Source organism: Lonchura striata, chromosome 12 (genome assembly GCF_050655825.1).
Source record: "Lonchura striata isolate lonStrDom1 chromosome 12, ASM5065582v1, whole genome shotgun sequence".
Taxonomy (NCBI): Eukaryota; Metazoa; Chordata; class Aves; order Passeriformes; family Estrildidae; genus Lonchura; species Lonchura striata.
The window spans coordinates 16781229-16794572 of record NC_140714.1 but is presented as its reverse complement, the minus strand read 5'-3'; the positions used below and the strand labels follow the sequence as shown (position 1 = coordinate 16794572).

The following is a 13344-nucleotide window of genomic DNA, read 5'->3' as shown; positions in this document are numbered from 1 at the left end:
GCGAGGAATATTTTCAAGCAAAAGTGACAGAAAACCAAAAAATAAGAAATATGTACTATATACCTGATATTAAATTATGACTGAGTGTTCCTCTCACTTTTAGCTGACTGGAAGTGCTGCCTGACACCAGTGGCAAAGGAACTTGCTCTCATTCTCAAATCAGTGGAGTTTCAGGTACTGTTCAGCATCAAATCTGAAGCTGGGCAGTACATTAAATTATGTTTAATACTGAAATTTTTGTTAAATGACAGAAAGTAAAGCTTTTCTAACAAGCATTAATTGGGGCAAGTTACATGTTGCCAATTGCTTCTTTCACCCTTAACTCCACAGCTTGTTGAGCACTGACAGTTCAGTGATTTTCCTTCTGAAAGCCAGTCTCCAAAACGATGAGTGTGAAGGAGAGTCCTGGAGATCATTAACTGCACATTCTCTCATGATTTTTTAATCTATTCTACTTAAATTTCTGATATGGACAACAAGAAATAAATTATAACAATTTATGAAGTCTCTGAAATGATAAAATGTCTTTTTTTCTGAATTATTACATTCTGTTCTTCATATCCCAGTGCCAAATGACAGCTGATTTATGGGGAGAATCAATTACTTCTCCCCATGCAATAATTCAATCCATATCTTTCCTTTTCTTTCTCTATAAAAACCAGATACTTGTACTGCCCTACAAATGAAGTGTACAAAACATGACATTCTTGAAGAATTCCAGTATAAATGGGATTTGTGCTCCCCTGTTACTGTTACCAAATTAGCACAAAAAGTAACATTCCAGATATGGCAGCACTCAAATGAGTTACAGTGAAGTGGCTTTAATGATAAACTACTTATTATGCGATAGGATTTGTCTTCAGTTTCTGTTCCTTGATTATTTGTGTTAGAAAACAGCTTTTACTTCCAGATTTATAGAAATAAATTCTAGAGAAAGTTCTCAGCACACCTAAGATTATCAGAGGCATATCTGGAATGAACTTTGTTTTGCTGTGACCACAAGTATTCAAACGCAGTTGGAAGTTCCTGGGCCCTAAGGAAGCCAAGGCCACACAAGATTATCATGTAGAGCAAGAGTAGCTACAAAGCCTGGTGAAATGATGAGCTGGCAGACAGAAGACTGGTGCACTGCTGGCTGGATGCACCAGAGAGCCCTTGCCAGGGTCTGTGTCTGCACCAGCAGCTGTGTGGGACTGCAGACTGGAACCACTGGTGCTGAGGACCCAGCACATGTGGCTGAGAGAATTTAAGGATTAGCTCTGGTTTGATCCCACAGACTGACTGTGCACTAATTCTCAAGCGTATCTTCCTGTCCAGTTTCACATCATAAAATCCCAATTCATACAGGGTGGAAATTCACAATGTGAATCAAAAATCACATTAAGAGGCAGCTTTCAGAAGTGGCCTGCAGGTCTGAACTCACTGCCTATCACAGACACATCCAAAGACTGTTATTTCATGTAGTACCTTAACAATCTCCTCGCCACTGACATGTCTCAGTCTTCCCAGAATATCCATCACTCGATCTGGGTAAGCTTTCCATTTGAGCAGGGCAAGCAGATCCACTGCAGAGAGAGGGAGGAAGAGCTAGAACCACACATAGAGGAAAGAATGGCAACCCCAGACCCATCAGAGACTGATCACCTTGCACTTCACCTCTTGATGCAGTCCACGCTTCTTGGGAGATGACATATATATACATATAATGGAAAACAAGAAGTACAATATGGAATGAGTCAATGCTGCTAATGGAGAAAGGAATGGAGGAATGGTAAAGAGCTTTGAAAAGAGTAAAGGCTGCATTTTCCCCTATGTGACTTGACACCACACTGTGGAAAATCCACTTCTGTCTGCTTGTGCTTTAGGGATGTTGCTGTAAAAAAATCTTATTTACTCAGCCATTCTTTAAAAGCCAAGCAAAACAAACTCTGTATTGTGTAGAAGAGCTAACAATTAATTTTTTTTCTCTCTTTCCTAATTCCTGCTGCCTTGGGCAGTTCTGAAGGATCAGCAACTCACCATTCTGGGTCAGTTTGGTAGAAGAGAGCTGTGTGGAGACTGAGAAGGTCTCTTTGGTGCTGCGCTGGAAGATGAGGCTGGAGGGGATGTTGGGGCAGCCGTTGTAATCCTCCTTGCAGCAGGGCAGCCCCAGGTAGAGCGCGTGGTTGTTGAACGTGCTGTTCTCATCGCACTGCGGGGACAGCACAAGAGATGGAGTTGCACCTTGTCCATCCCATCCCACACACCCAGAGCCTGCCAGCAGCTCCCCAACAGTGCCTGTGCTGGGATTGTTGTGGGTGTACACAAACATTTCTAAGGAAAAGCTGTGCTTGGGGGCCTGGACATGCCCAGAAGAGATCAGCTCTACAGTGATCTCCAACCACTGCCTCATTAGAACTCACCAGATCTTCCAGAGGTAAACTTAGTGCTGCTGCCTGAAAATTGTACTAACAAATAAACCCAGATGAATCAGCAGGAAAGAAAAACCCCAAAGCCCAAATCCCAAATCTCTTGCTGCAGGGCAGCCAAGCTGTGGGACTGCAGCACAAGGCATTTCAATCCAACACAATGTCATTTTACAAAGGCACAGAGCAATGCCTTAGGTTGGTAGATATGCTGAATGCTCATGAACACCAGCGTGTTTGAAGCCCAAATGGATGGGATTAATAGCAGATAAATCATTATCATCAGGATGGAAAAGGTAAGCTGCACCTAGAATAGAAGGCTCTAGCCAAACCATGTGATTTTGAATGTATAAAATTTTGAAACTGCTATTAATCTGTTCCTCACAAACTTCTAATAAGGGGGAGATGGATAATGCAATGAACATTACTCATTTAAGTAATGCAGTAGAGATGAGCAATGAAAAGTCTGCAGAGAACCGGTACCTTATAAACATAAAGCTCATGGATATCATCTGACAAGGTCGTGCCATCATCTCTCATCAATGGGGTGAATGCAAAACCAAAAAGCTTCTTTTCTCCCTTGTCTTTTGCTGTAGCAAGAGACAGAAAGAAGGAATTGTATTTGTGCATACCCTGTCAATATATATAAGATTACTCACCAGCTTCTCCACATGCCTGAAAGAAAACAAACAGCTACATAACAAACAACTTTTCTCATTCTAATTCTAATTTCTTTTTTCTAATTCTATGTAAAGGACTGACAAGCTTCAAATCAAACACAGACATGCCAAACATAGCAAAATCTAAACTGCTTATCCTGCAAAGAAAACATTCTACAGAAAAACAGAACAAAAGAACAGCAGGGACAAACATCTACAAAGTGCTTTGCCCTGCACTGATCGTTCACCATGTTTTTAGTGCGCTGTTTGATAAATTCAGTAAAAGGTTGCTTAGCAGAGCCCCTTCACTGTATTTCAGGCTGGCCTCCCCTTCCTGCCTTCCAGCCAGCGACAGCCTCATGCAGATGGAGCTGGCAGTGGCCAGGGGCACTCACTGGAGCAGTGGCGGAACTCGAAGCGCAGGTGGGAGCCGCGGAAGCGGTCGATGGGGATGGGCAGTTTGATGATCTCGCCCCAGCGCGGGCTGTTGTTGTGGTACAGCACGAAGGAGTGGTACGCGCTCCGGCTCGGCTCGCCCGAGCCCAGGCTGATGCAGTCCTGCCACCGAAGGAAACGACCAGCATTAAACACCACGTCACCCACCACCTGGGAGTCATTTTATCAGCCAGTGATAACCTTTATATGATTCATGGCTTTCTGTAGAGTCAGAAGCAGAAATTCAGACACAAAAAGAAATGTGAAATTTTTTAGGAGATCTCGAAACTTTGGTTTGGGTCAAAGGGTCAACTAAGAGACCTGTACTACTGGATGAATCCCAGTATCTTAGGTTTTTATTTAAGCTAAGTGTTCCATCAAGTACTGAGTAGATACAATAAACACCTAAGTCCAAATATATAAAACCAAGTCCAAGAAATAAGACATAGTAGGACCATCACTTATAATATCAGCCTTCTGTGAAAAGATCCTTTAACCAGATTTCTGCTTCAGTATCTCAGTTCAGAAATAAGTCACCTTTCCAAGCTCTTTAAAAATGTTCGTCTTGCAAAACTACAACTATCCAGCCTCACCAAGTGTACCAGAAACTTCTAATCAAGTTACTTCCTCAGTGGTAAGCAAAGAATTTCTGTGTAATACTCATCACCTAAAAACATAACTGGATCTAAATTTCTGCCTTCAGATCTGACAAACTCGGAGATCTTGCCCAATCTACGCCTTCACAAAAATATACAGATGAAGAAAAACATGAACTTATATTGTTCAGAAAATAAAAAAATTCTTAGAATACAAGTGAAGGAAAATAGGATAAATACTGAAGTCCTGAAATAAGGACAGTAAAAGGTTCCCATGCTCTAGACCCAGCACTTGCAAAGAGATGCAGGAGACACAATATCTCACAAAACCAAGCAAAATAAAGACAGCTTGGAGATTCTTTACTTTTAGCATGACCAAGGATAATGAATCCAGAAAGAAACAAGCTAAGTAGACTAAGAATAAGACGTGTAATATAAATTCTGATGGAAAACTCCCCCATGGAACAATGTGATGACAAGAACTGCTACTGGTCATTTCTCCTAGGCATCTATAAATTCTAACCCAAGAAAATACCAGAAATGTTGATTTTTTTTCTGTAACCATCTCACTGCCCAATCAAGAATATCCCATTAACCAAACCCAGGTAGTTCAACATCTGGCAGTAATCTGCTGTCTTACAGAAAGTTAAGAATCTATGAAGGAGCCCAAAAGGGAAGAAATGTTCTCTGGAATTCAGGGATTCAATGCAAGGACAGACTGTTGACAGGGACTCACTGCAAAGCTTCTGATCCAAACTGAGTGACTGAAGGCTGAACTCACACAACTTCAGTCCTCTCAAATAATTCTCAGCAACCACATAACCCCACATTTTTTTTTAATACAGCAGCAAGAATTAAGTGTTGTAGATAACAACAGGTTAGTAGAGAGCAGTGCCAGTACTGCAACCCAGAACACCTGTAAGATCCCAGTTCTATTCTATAGCAAGAATAAATGGTTGGACTTCAACAACGCAATTCCAAAACCTCATTCTGCATTAGGATGCAAACAAAACAGTATTTCTATTTTCTCTACAATGTACAGTAAAAATTCAAATTTTAATGTGAGCTTTTTTTGTCCCATCAAGAAGCCACCTGCTCTAGCTGACAAACTGCCAGTCTTTGAATGCAGTTGCATGCTATGAACTTCAAATAAATCAATAGTCTCTTCTTCTGGTTGTTAACTTTGTTCCCATGCAGTTATACTACAATCTATTTCTGAGGGGGGCAGACTGGTAAATCTTTAATTCTAAATTGCGATCTGCAAAATACAAACATCAGACTAATCTCCAGATACCTGGTGACCCTGAGACCCAAATATACAGGGGAATTAGAGGGCAGAGGCAGGGATGGGAAACTAAACTAGAAAAATTATCAGGAAATTTCTATTGTTGAAGGTGTGCCTTGCAATTCATAGGCTATTCCTGCTACTGGAATAGAAAGAAGAAAAAAGTGAGAAATGTGTCAAAGGATTTTTTTTTTTAATTTTTCAGACTATATTGAAAGATAATAACAATTGAGTAATATCATTTTGAGAAGGAAATACTCATTTTCATTTTGAACAGCACTACATTCTAGAGGTAATTTTACTCCTTTCAATAGGACCATTTTTGGATCAAAATACACTCGGCAGCAATGAGGACCTGAGAAAACTCTCATTAATGCTGTGCATGGTTCTGCTAAAGGTTTCACAAAGGCACAATTCAGATTTGGGTTGTGCTGCTGGTTGGGACAAGTTTAAGGATTTTACTGTAATACAAGATGAAAACTCTGGCCACTTCCCCCATTCTGTGTAACTGCACACAGTGTCTCAGTTGGCAGCTCTGCTCCAGAAAGGCCATGGGGCAGGCATGGTGGAGGTATTCCAGCCAGGAGCAGCAACCAGGATTCCAGCCAGGAGCAGCAACCAGGATTCCAGCCAGGAGCAGCAGTGCTCCAGGGTCAATGAGCTCTCAGTGTTCTGCCCACATTCACAGGCACCATGAAACACCAGGAACCAAAGATCACCCAGACACAAACCAAGTGTCTTTACTGCTGCTTTGACTGCATCCACACAGAGGAGCAATACCATAAAAACCGGGACAGAGTTTCTTTTAAATATGTGGCCTAACTTTTAAAACCCCACAAAGGTCCTTTATGGCAAATCCTAGAATGGTTTGGGTTGGAAAGGACTTTAAAGCTCATCTTGCTCCAAGCCCCATTGGCAGGGACACCTTCCACCAGACCAGGCTGCTCAGAGTTCCATCCAACCTGGCCTTGAGCACTTCCAGGCATGGGACAGCCACAGTTTCTCAGGACAATCTGCTCACCTGATTTTTTTCCTAATTGGACTGACCATCCTTTCCAGTGTTTGTGCCATGCCTGTCCCAGTCTCCCATGTAAAGCCCCAATGTACTTTCCAATAGAAATAACAGGCAAAGACAAGGCAAAACCAACTTCATCTCTGTGAATGACCATTGCAACCAAAATCACCCAAGTTAAGACTGATAATGTCTAGAAATTATCTGGCTTTTGTATATAATCGTTAGACACCATTATGTATCAGCATTTGAAGATGCTGATACTGCAGTTTGAGGCACTTCTCTTTGTCCTTGGCAGACTGAAATCAACTGATGATTGTAACTTTGCCACTCAGTTTGAAAAGCTTTAGCAGAAAAGGAATCTGATCTTCCTGCAGCAGCTCTGGGCACAAATGAGTTCCTTACAAGAAATACACTTTCTATTTAATGAAACCACAAGCAGTTGTAGTAATGAAAGTTCTCCTTTCAATTAAAACCAGAAGATAGTGGCAGTGTATTTGGTACACACTTCTAGGTGTATAGATTCTCCACAGTAATGGCTACAAAGCCCATTTTATTGCAGTGGAGGTAAAAGAAATTTCAGGGGGAAGTTAGTTCTGATAGCTGCTCACACTGAAATACTTCCTGTTTACTTCTCTATATTCACAGCCTCCCACCCACCTCCTTCTCTTCAATAAAACTAAAACAGAGGAGGTAAAACAGGAAACATAAACAATCCCCATTCCCAGCTGCAATGGAGCCAACCCAGGGCGAAATTTTATTCCAAGTTATTTTCCAGAACTGCATTCAGTTCTGTAACCCAACAACTCAGATTTAAGTCTCCCTTGGAATCACATTTCATCATGTTGTATGGCACATATTATTTAATTTTAGATATGCCTATACTTGTTAGTTCTGATTACAGTTACTCTATTTTTTTTTTTACTTTAGCCACTGACATCACCTTTGGAAATCACACAGGCTTTTCAGTTTATGAGTATTTTCTCCAAGTCTTCTATCCCCATATAAGGGAAGTGCTCCAAATCCTTACAGATTTATAACTGACCATAACACACAGCTTACAAACATCACAATAAAAAAAAAAAAAAAGAGAGAGATAGCTTTATTTTAACTCTTCCCTTGCATCAGAGACTCTGGAACAAGAGGTAGTTTCCCTGCAGGGAGCAGCTGAGGCTCTCAGGGAAAGCACTTACCTTCAGGATTTCTCCATCAGCATAGAGCACGTACATGGTCACCTCGATGTTCTTCTGCACACTTTTGCCACCCCTTTCGAAGTCCCCCTTCTCCAGGGTCAGGTACAGGTCATTCCTGATGTCACCTGCAGGGACAGAGCAGAGCCACAGCCTTAAACTCCACAGGGGACAGCGGGGCCATCCCAGCTCCATTCTCAAACCGTTCTCTGTGTTCTGCAAGACGATGGCTGATGCCCAAACCATTCCAAGCAGCAAGTTAATTGTTAATAAGGATGAACAGTTTAATATCAGTGCATAAAATCAGACCATTGTTAGTAATGCCTTTAATAATGTGAGCTCAGGATCAGTACTGGTTTTAATTATGTAAGTGGGGAAGGGAAAAACCTCTTACTGCTATACTGTGCCTTGTTAGCTGAGCTGGAAGTGTCAGGCTGAGCCTGACAAAACATCCTTAGCTTCATACTCCCCATTTACAATATATTTAACAAAGAAATAAGTATTTTTGTGACGATCACAATAACATTATATTCAGTTAGCCCTTCAAGCATTTTCTATATTTTCATAATTTCTTTTTATCATAACAACAAAATAAAAGCAGCCTGTTTGAAAACCTGATCACAATTCAGTTCTGATGGATTAGAAAGGAATTCTGAATGTAATTTTTGCTAGATTTCTGGCTGGCCTTTGGCATCCATATGCATGGCTGTATGAAAGCAGGCAGTATGGACACTTGCCAGCTTCTCACTACGTCATTTTCAGGAGCTTTCAGACCAAATTACTATATTCAGAAATAGAAATGCTTGTGCCTCAGCATCTTGTTATTCTGAATTTCACAGACTCTATCTCACTTGGTTTGGTTTTATTTTAGAATCTGATTTGGGGAGCTGCTTTCAAAACTAATGTGCTCAGTTCTAAGGCCTACACCAAAAGGACAGCAGGTACCACCTATTTTTCTGGAAGATTTAGTTACTGTCACCATCTTATGATGGTTCATACATAACATTATTTTTATCTACTTGCCAGAAAGGCAAACATAGTAAAGGGCAATAAACAAAAATAACAAAAACAAACAAACAAAAAACCAAACAAAAAAAATTAAACCCTTTCAAGGGAAGTATTTTGTTAATCAGCCCCAAGACACTAAATAACAAAGTAATGCAACAAAGCAGAGATTACTTCAATGTCTGACTTCTTCCACTTGGAGAAACTGATGCAGTTAAATCTCTGTATTAATCAGAAGCACAATGAATAAAGGCAGAATTTGCTCTCAGGCACTGAGGGACATCCTTTTGTGCCCCTCAAAGCAGCGCTTCAAATTCTTCCTGAAGTCTAAAACCCCACAGAACTTGTTCCTTAATTTACTGTAGGGATAAACAATAGAAGCTCTAAGTCCTGCCTTTGCTTTCAGTTTTATTTCTGGAGATAAGAACAACTCTTTCAGCATGGAAAATCCAGCTCTGTGGCTGCAGTCAGTGCTTCCTGCTGGGAACTCTCTGTGAATGGCAATCTGTGCAGAACATGCTCCTTTTTCCAGGAGCTTCCCCCTGTGTTGGAACACACCCCCCAGCCAGAGGCTGAGCTGCCAGGGGGCATCAACAAGGAAAAGATGACAGCAAGAGCTTGGTGAAAGACCTCAGGTATTGGATCTGGTTTGGCTTATTAAAGCACAGCATCAAATACAACACTCCACAATAGAGAAAATTGTCTTGGGGATCAAAATCAAGCTGATATACCTCTATCCTGATTATAGGGATAGCAAGGAAATACAAAATTCATCACAAAGTATGGTTTAAGTTGGGCCTTTTGTTTGGAAAATCCTCCTGCTTAAAAGACTCCATTCCTTTCTCTCAGCAGTTTGCTCAATTAGGAAAAAGGGTTTCAATTTGTATGCTGTAAATCTTAATAGAAATTAATTGTACTCACTATAATTATCATTTCGGAGCTCCCTACTTATGACCTCTTTTCTGGAAGGCAGTCTGGCTACACAAAGTCCAATGTCAGATAGCAAATCATTTTCCAGCCTAAATTAAAGGCAGCATTTGGTTATATATAGAATCTTATCTTCTATTAAGCTTAACAGGAGGGATATTACTCCACTAATTAAAAAAAAATGCCTTTGGGGTGGGGTGTAGAGGGATCTTAAAACCAGTCGATTTGCATAAAAGTTAAGGGGAAAGATGGGAAAAGGTATTATAGTGAAATATGACAGTGTATCTTCTATTATAAAAACAGTCTATTGGATCTTCAAAAAATAAAAAAGATCACTACATACAGTAAAAATAGGAAGCAAATGTATCTAACAAAGACAAAAAGCATTTAACCATCAGGTAGGGTGATTATTTTGTTGGAAATCACCTTCCTACAAGGAACAATCTCAACATATCAGGTGACCCAAGGCCTCACAAGCATTTTGTCTTTTTCCATTTGCCTGTGGTTTCGAGGGATTTGAGCTCTGATACCCCAGTGGGTGGCACAGAACCCAGAAGAAATGCTTGAGCACAGAGCAGTTTATTGCAATCTCTGCTCTGAGTGTGCTCAGAGAGAAAGCTGAGCCACATGTGGGGCTGGGCACGCAGGGACACCTGGCACAGGACTGCACCACGGTGCCATCAGCAGGACCAGGAGTGCCCCCTGGGCACACGGGGCTTGGCCAGATTAATTCCATTGGAAAGAGACAAGGAGATCAGTAATGAACTTAAGATGTCAGACCATTCATGCAAATTACTGCACAAACAGCCTTGTGCTTGTGACAGCAAATCTTGCATTTTGGGGGAAACCAGGCTGGTAGCTCAGCTTGGACCACAGAGGCCTCAGACCTTCCCAAAGAGCAGCACAGAGCAAAAAAATGGGTGAGCTGTGGCCTCCCACCATCAGAACAGGAATAAAAAGTACTACAAGGCCAGTGGGCCACGGGTATTTATAGAGCAAAGCCTGCTGATGTCATTTTAAGCTGAGGTCCCTGTGCTGGATGGCTGTCAAGGATGAACTGAAAACCTTAGAGAGTTTCCAGAACGGGATTTGTTTCAAAGCCCACCTCTCTACAATTGTTTTCCAGTTAAAAACAATAGTAAACTTCTTTTTAGCATAATCCATGTGCTTTTTATACACATGGTTACTGACATTAATCCTATATCAAATGCCTTGAAAGACAGTATTTGCCATTATAATATAAAAAAAAATTCTGATATTTTTTGGGGCTCTTTCTTTATCAATTCCCTTCACCTTTATTGGAGTTTTGTTTTGTTTGTCTGTTTTAACCTATTTACGAGGCCCAATGTCCACCATACAGTTGTTTAAATTATAAAACATAAATTATAGTTTGGGGGAGCTCACAGCTCACTTGTATTGACCTCAAACTATTTTAATGGTAATGGGGGCAAAAAGGAGTGGTGGAAAAGGCTACATGAGCCAAATATTGATTTTGCATTTGCAGTATAAAGGAATGTACTGGAAGACTTCCAAATAGTTATTTATCATTTTCAAGACTTAATAACCTGGAGCAACCCAACAGTCACTCTTTGTGCAGTCTCCAGCAGAAGAAATGGGAGTTTATCCTGACAGGGTGTATAGGTTTTCCACTGTAAGACTGACCAGGTACTTATACTGCAAAACAGTAACAATTTACAGGAACTGTCTGTATTCAATCAAACACTTTTTATTCAGGGATCCTAAAGATTTTGGACACTAAGGACAGGAATGGTCCCTGTTTTGTGCAGAATAATACTACATCAAAAAAGGGTACATAATTCACAGAAGTTTCTGCAGGAGAAAGAGACACAAATTTCTGGTCACTCAATTCTAACAACTTCTTTTTCTGAGCTTGTATATATATCCCTTGCAAGAGGGGGAAAAGTGGCAGCTCCCAGAAGTCAGCGTGTGTAGGCCTTGTTTCAACTAAGTAAAATAGCTATTTATCCAGAGAATATTGGATTTCTTAAGGTGAAAGTTTAGTCTTTTACAATTTAGACAGCCAAGGCAGAAAAAAAATCAGCATATTAATGTTTAGGTCTATTTTTATGAAATTGCTGTGCTGGTCCTATTCACTTAGGGCCCCACACTGTCCTACACTGTCTGCTGGACTCTCTAACACCCCTGGGTTTGGCATCTCTTCAAAAAAGTGTCACTTCACAGAAGAGTGAATGGGCAAGAAAGTTATTCAGAGTATCTTCCACAATGGCTTCTGAAGAAAACCCAACCCTGTGCATTTATGTCCTGTCCATAAATGAACAACCAGAGCCAGCCAGCATCACTCCAGTGACCTGAGCCAAGTTACAGCAGCTCAAACTGAGGACTTGGCCAGCAAGGAAAGCTTTGAAGCAAAGCATAAAGTGTAGAGGATTTGTGTTCATGTGCAGTGTTATCTATCACATGTTCTGGCTATTTATTTGAGCTCCCTGAAGGGAACTGCTCTGCTTCCTGGCTGAGACTCTCACATTTTCCTGGCCTTCCTGTCTGCATGGCTCTTCCCAGGAAGCTGCTGCTTTGGAGGGGCCAGTGATGGGTCCCTGACCTCAAACAGCCAAACTCCACCCTCCCCTGGAGGAGCAGCTGCCTCCAGTGCACACACACAGCGACCTGTGAAGGGCAGGGGCACCAGCACAGCTGAGGCTGACAGGAGCAGCTTTGTGCTCATCACTTCACTCCTCCAAACCAAAGGGACAAGGACAAATTGGCCAGGGGTCAGTGGGAAGCAGCCCTGTCCAGCTTTCTGGCTGCCCCACAGGACTTGTTCCTCCCACTGTGTGACTGTGCCTGGCTTTAGCAGTGCCACCCCCTGTGACAGCCCTCTGCAGCCCCTCCATGTTCCCCATATTCCCACTGCCTTCCTGGCACAGTCCCACTCTGGGGATCACATCCCATCCACTGCAGCAGCTCATTTCTCGGGCCCTTCACCAAACAGGCAGGTTTTTTTAAGGCCTATATTCTTGAAATAGTTACAGTGAGCAACTATTAACATAATTGTGAGCAATATTACAGCAACAAGGGGAAACAAAGCTTTTATCTGCTGCCTCTATGGCAAATTAAATTAGCTTTTTTTTCTCTAAAGAGAACATTATGCAAGTTTAACTCTGTGTGCTTCTCCAGCTTTCACTGAGCAACACAATTGTTTCAAAGAAAAGGGACAAGCAATACTTATTAGGTTATTTGCTACCCATTGTTTGACTTCTATATATAGAAAAGAATTTATACAATGCCCTTTTTAAATGCAGTGATTTCCCTGGAATAGTTGCCTTTCAGTAGTAGGAAGTTGTTTTTTAATGCTTTTTGTCTCTGCCAACTTTCAATTTCTACAAGTTTATTTATGACAATAATACTTTTTATTCTCTCAAGAAGTAGACACTTTTTGGTGATAATTATTACATAATTATGGCTTTTGGTCTCGTTAACACTCTTGCCATGAACACTCTGAGAATGGCTGATGGATTTTACCACATCCTTTCCTAAATGCATTTTTGCTATGACTTTGTGCTCACTGACTGAACAGATGCTGAGATGTTTCTCACCTGTTTCTTACTGATTCACCTTGTCACAGTGACTAAATTTGTCTGAAACCCTGTGGTACGAAGAGAGACAAAGTTTTCACCTCCCTGTAACCAAAGTTTCTATGTGATGTTATGATTTACTGTCTTTATCAATCTCAACATTCCATGGAAGATATGAAAATGGAAAAAAAGCAAGCAAAAAGCAGACATTACACAGAAAGGCAGAAACTTACACCCAACAATCTTCATCTCTGCACCAGAAACAAAGGGGAGAGA

General features: G+C 41.1%; 1 protein-coding gene across 14 annotated transcripts in view; it reads right to left on the bottom strand.

Moving 5' to 3' along the window:
• DOCK3 (dedicator of cytokinesis 3) overlaps positions 1-13344 on the bottom strand; it is a 184135-nt gene that overhangs the window by 61842 nt on the left and 108949 nt on the right. For 10 of the 14 annotated variants that reach the window (XM_085590130.1, XM_085590132.1, XM_085590126.1 and 7 more), the window contains 6 exons: positions 13302-13319; positions 7586-7710; positions 3460-3622; positions 2889-2995; positions 2020-2191; positions 1468-1565 (listed from right to left, as the gene is read on the bottom strand). In XM_085590130.1, coding sequence (XP_085446256.1) covers positions 1468-1565; positions 2020-2191; positions 2889-2995; positions 3460-3622; positions 7586-7710; positions 13302-13319 — 683 coding nt within the window. The remainder of the gene's footprint in view (positions 1-1467; positions 1566-2019; positions 2192-2888; positions 2996-3459; positions 3623-7585; positions 7711-13301; positions 13320-13344) is intronic. The other 4 variants (XM_021529153.4, XM_021529160.4, XM_021529155.4 and 1 more) reach the window with 1 other exon arrangement.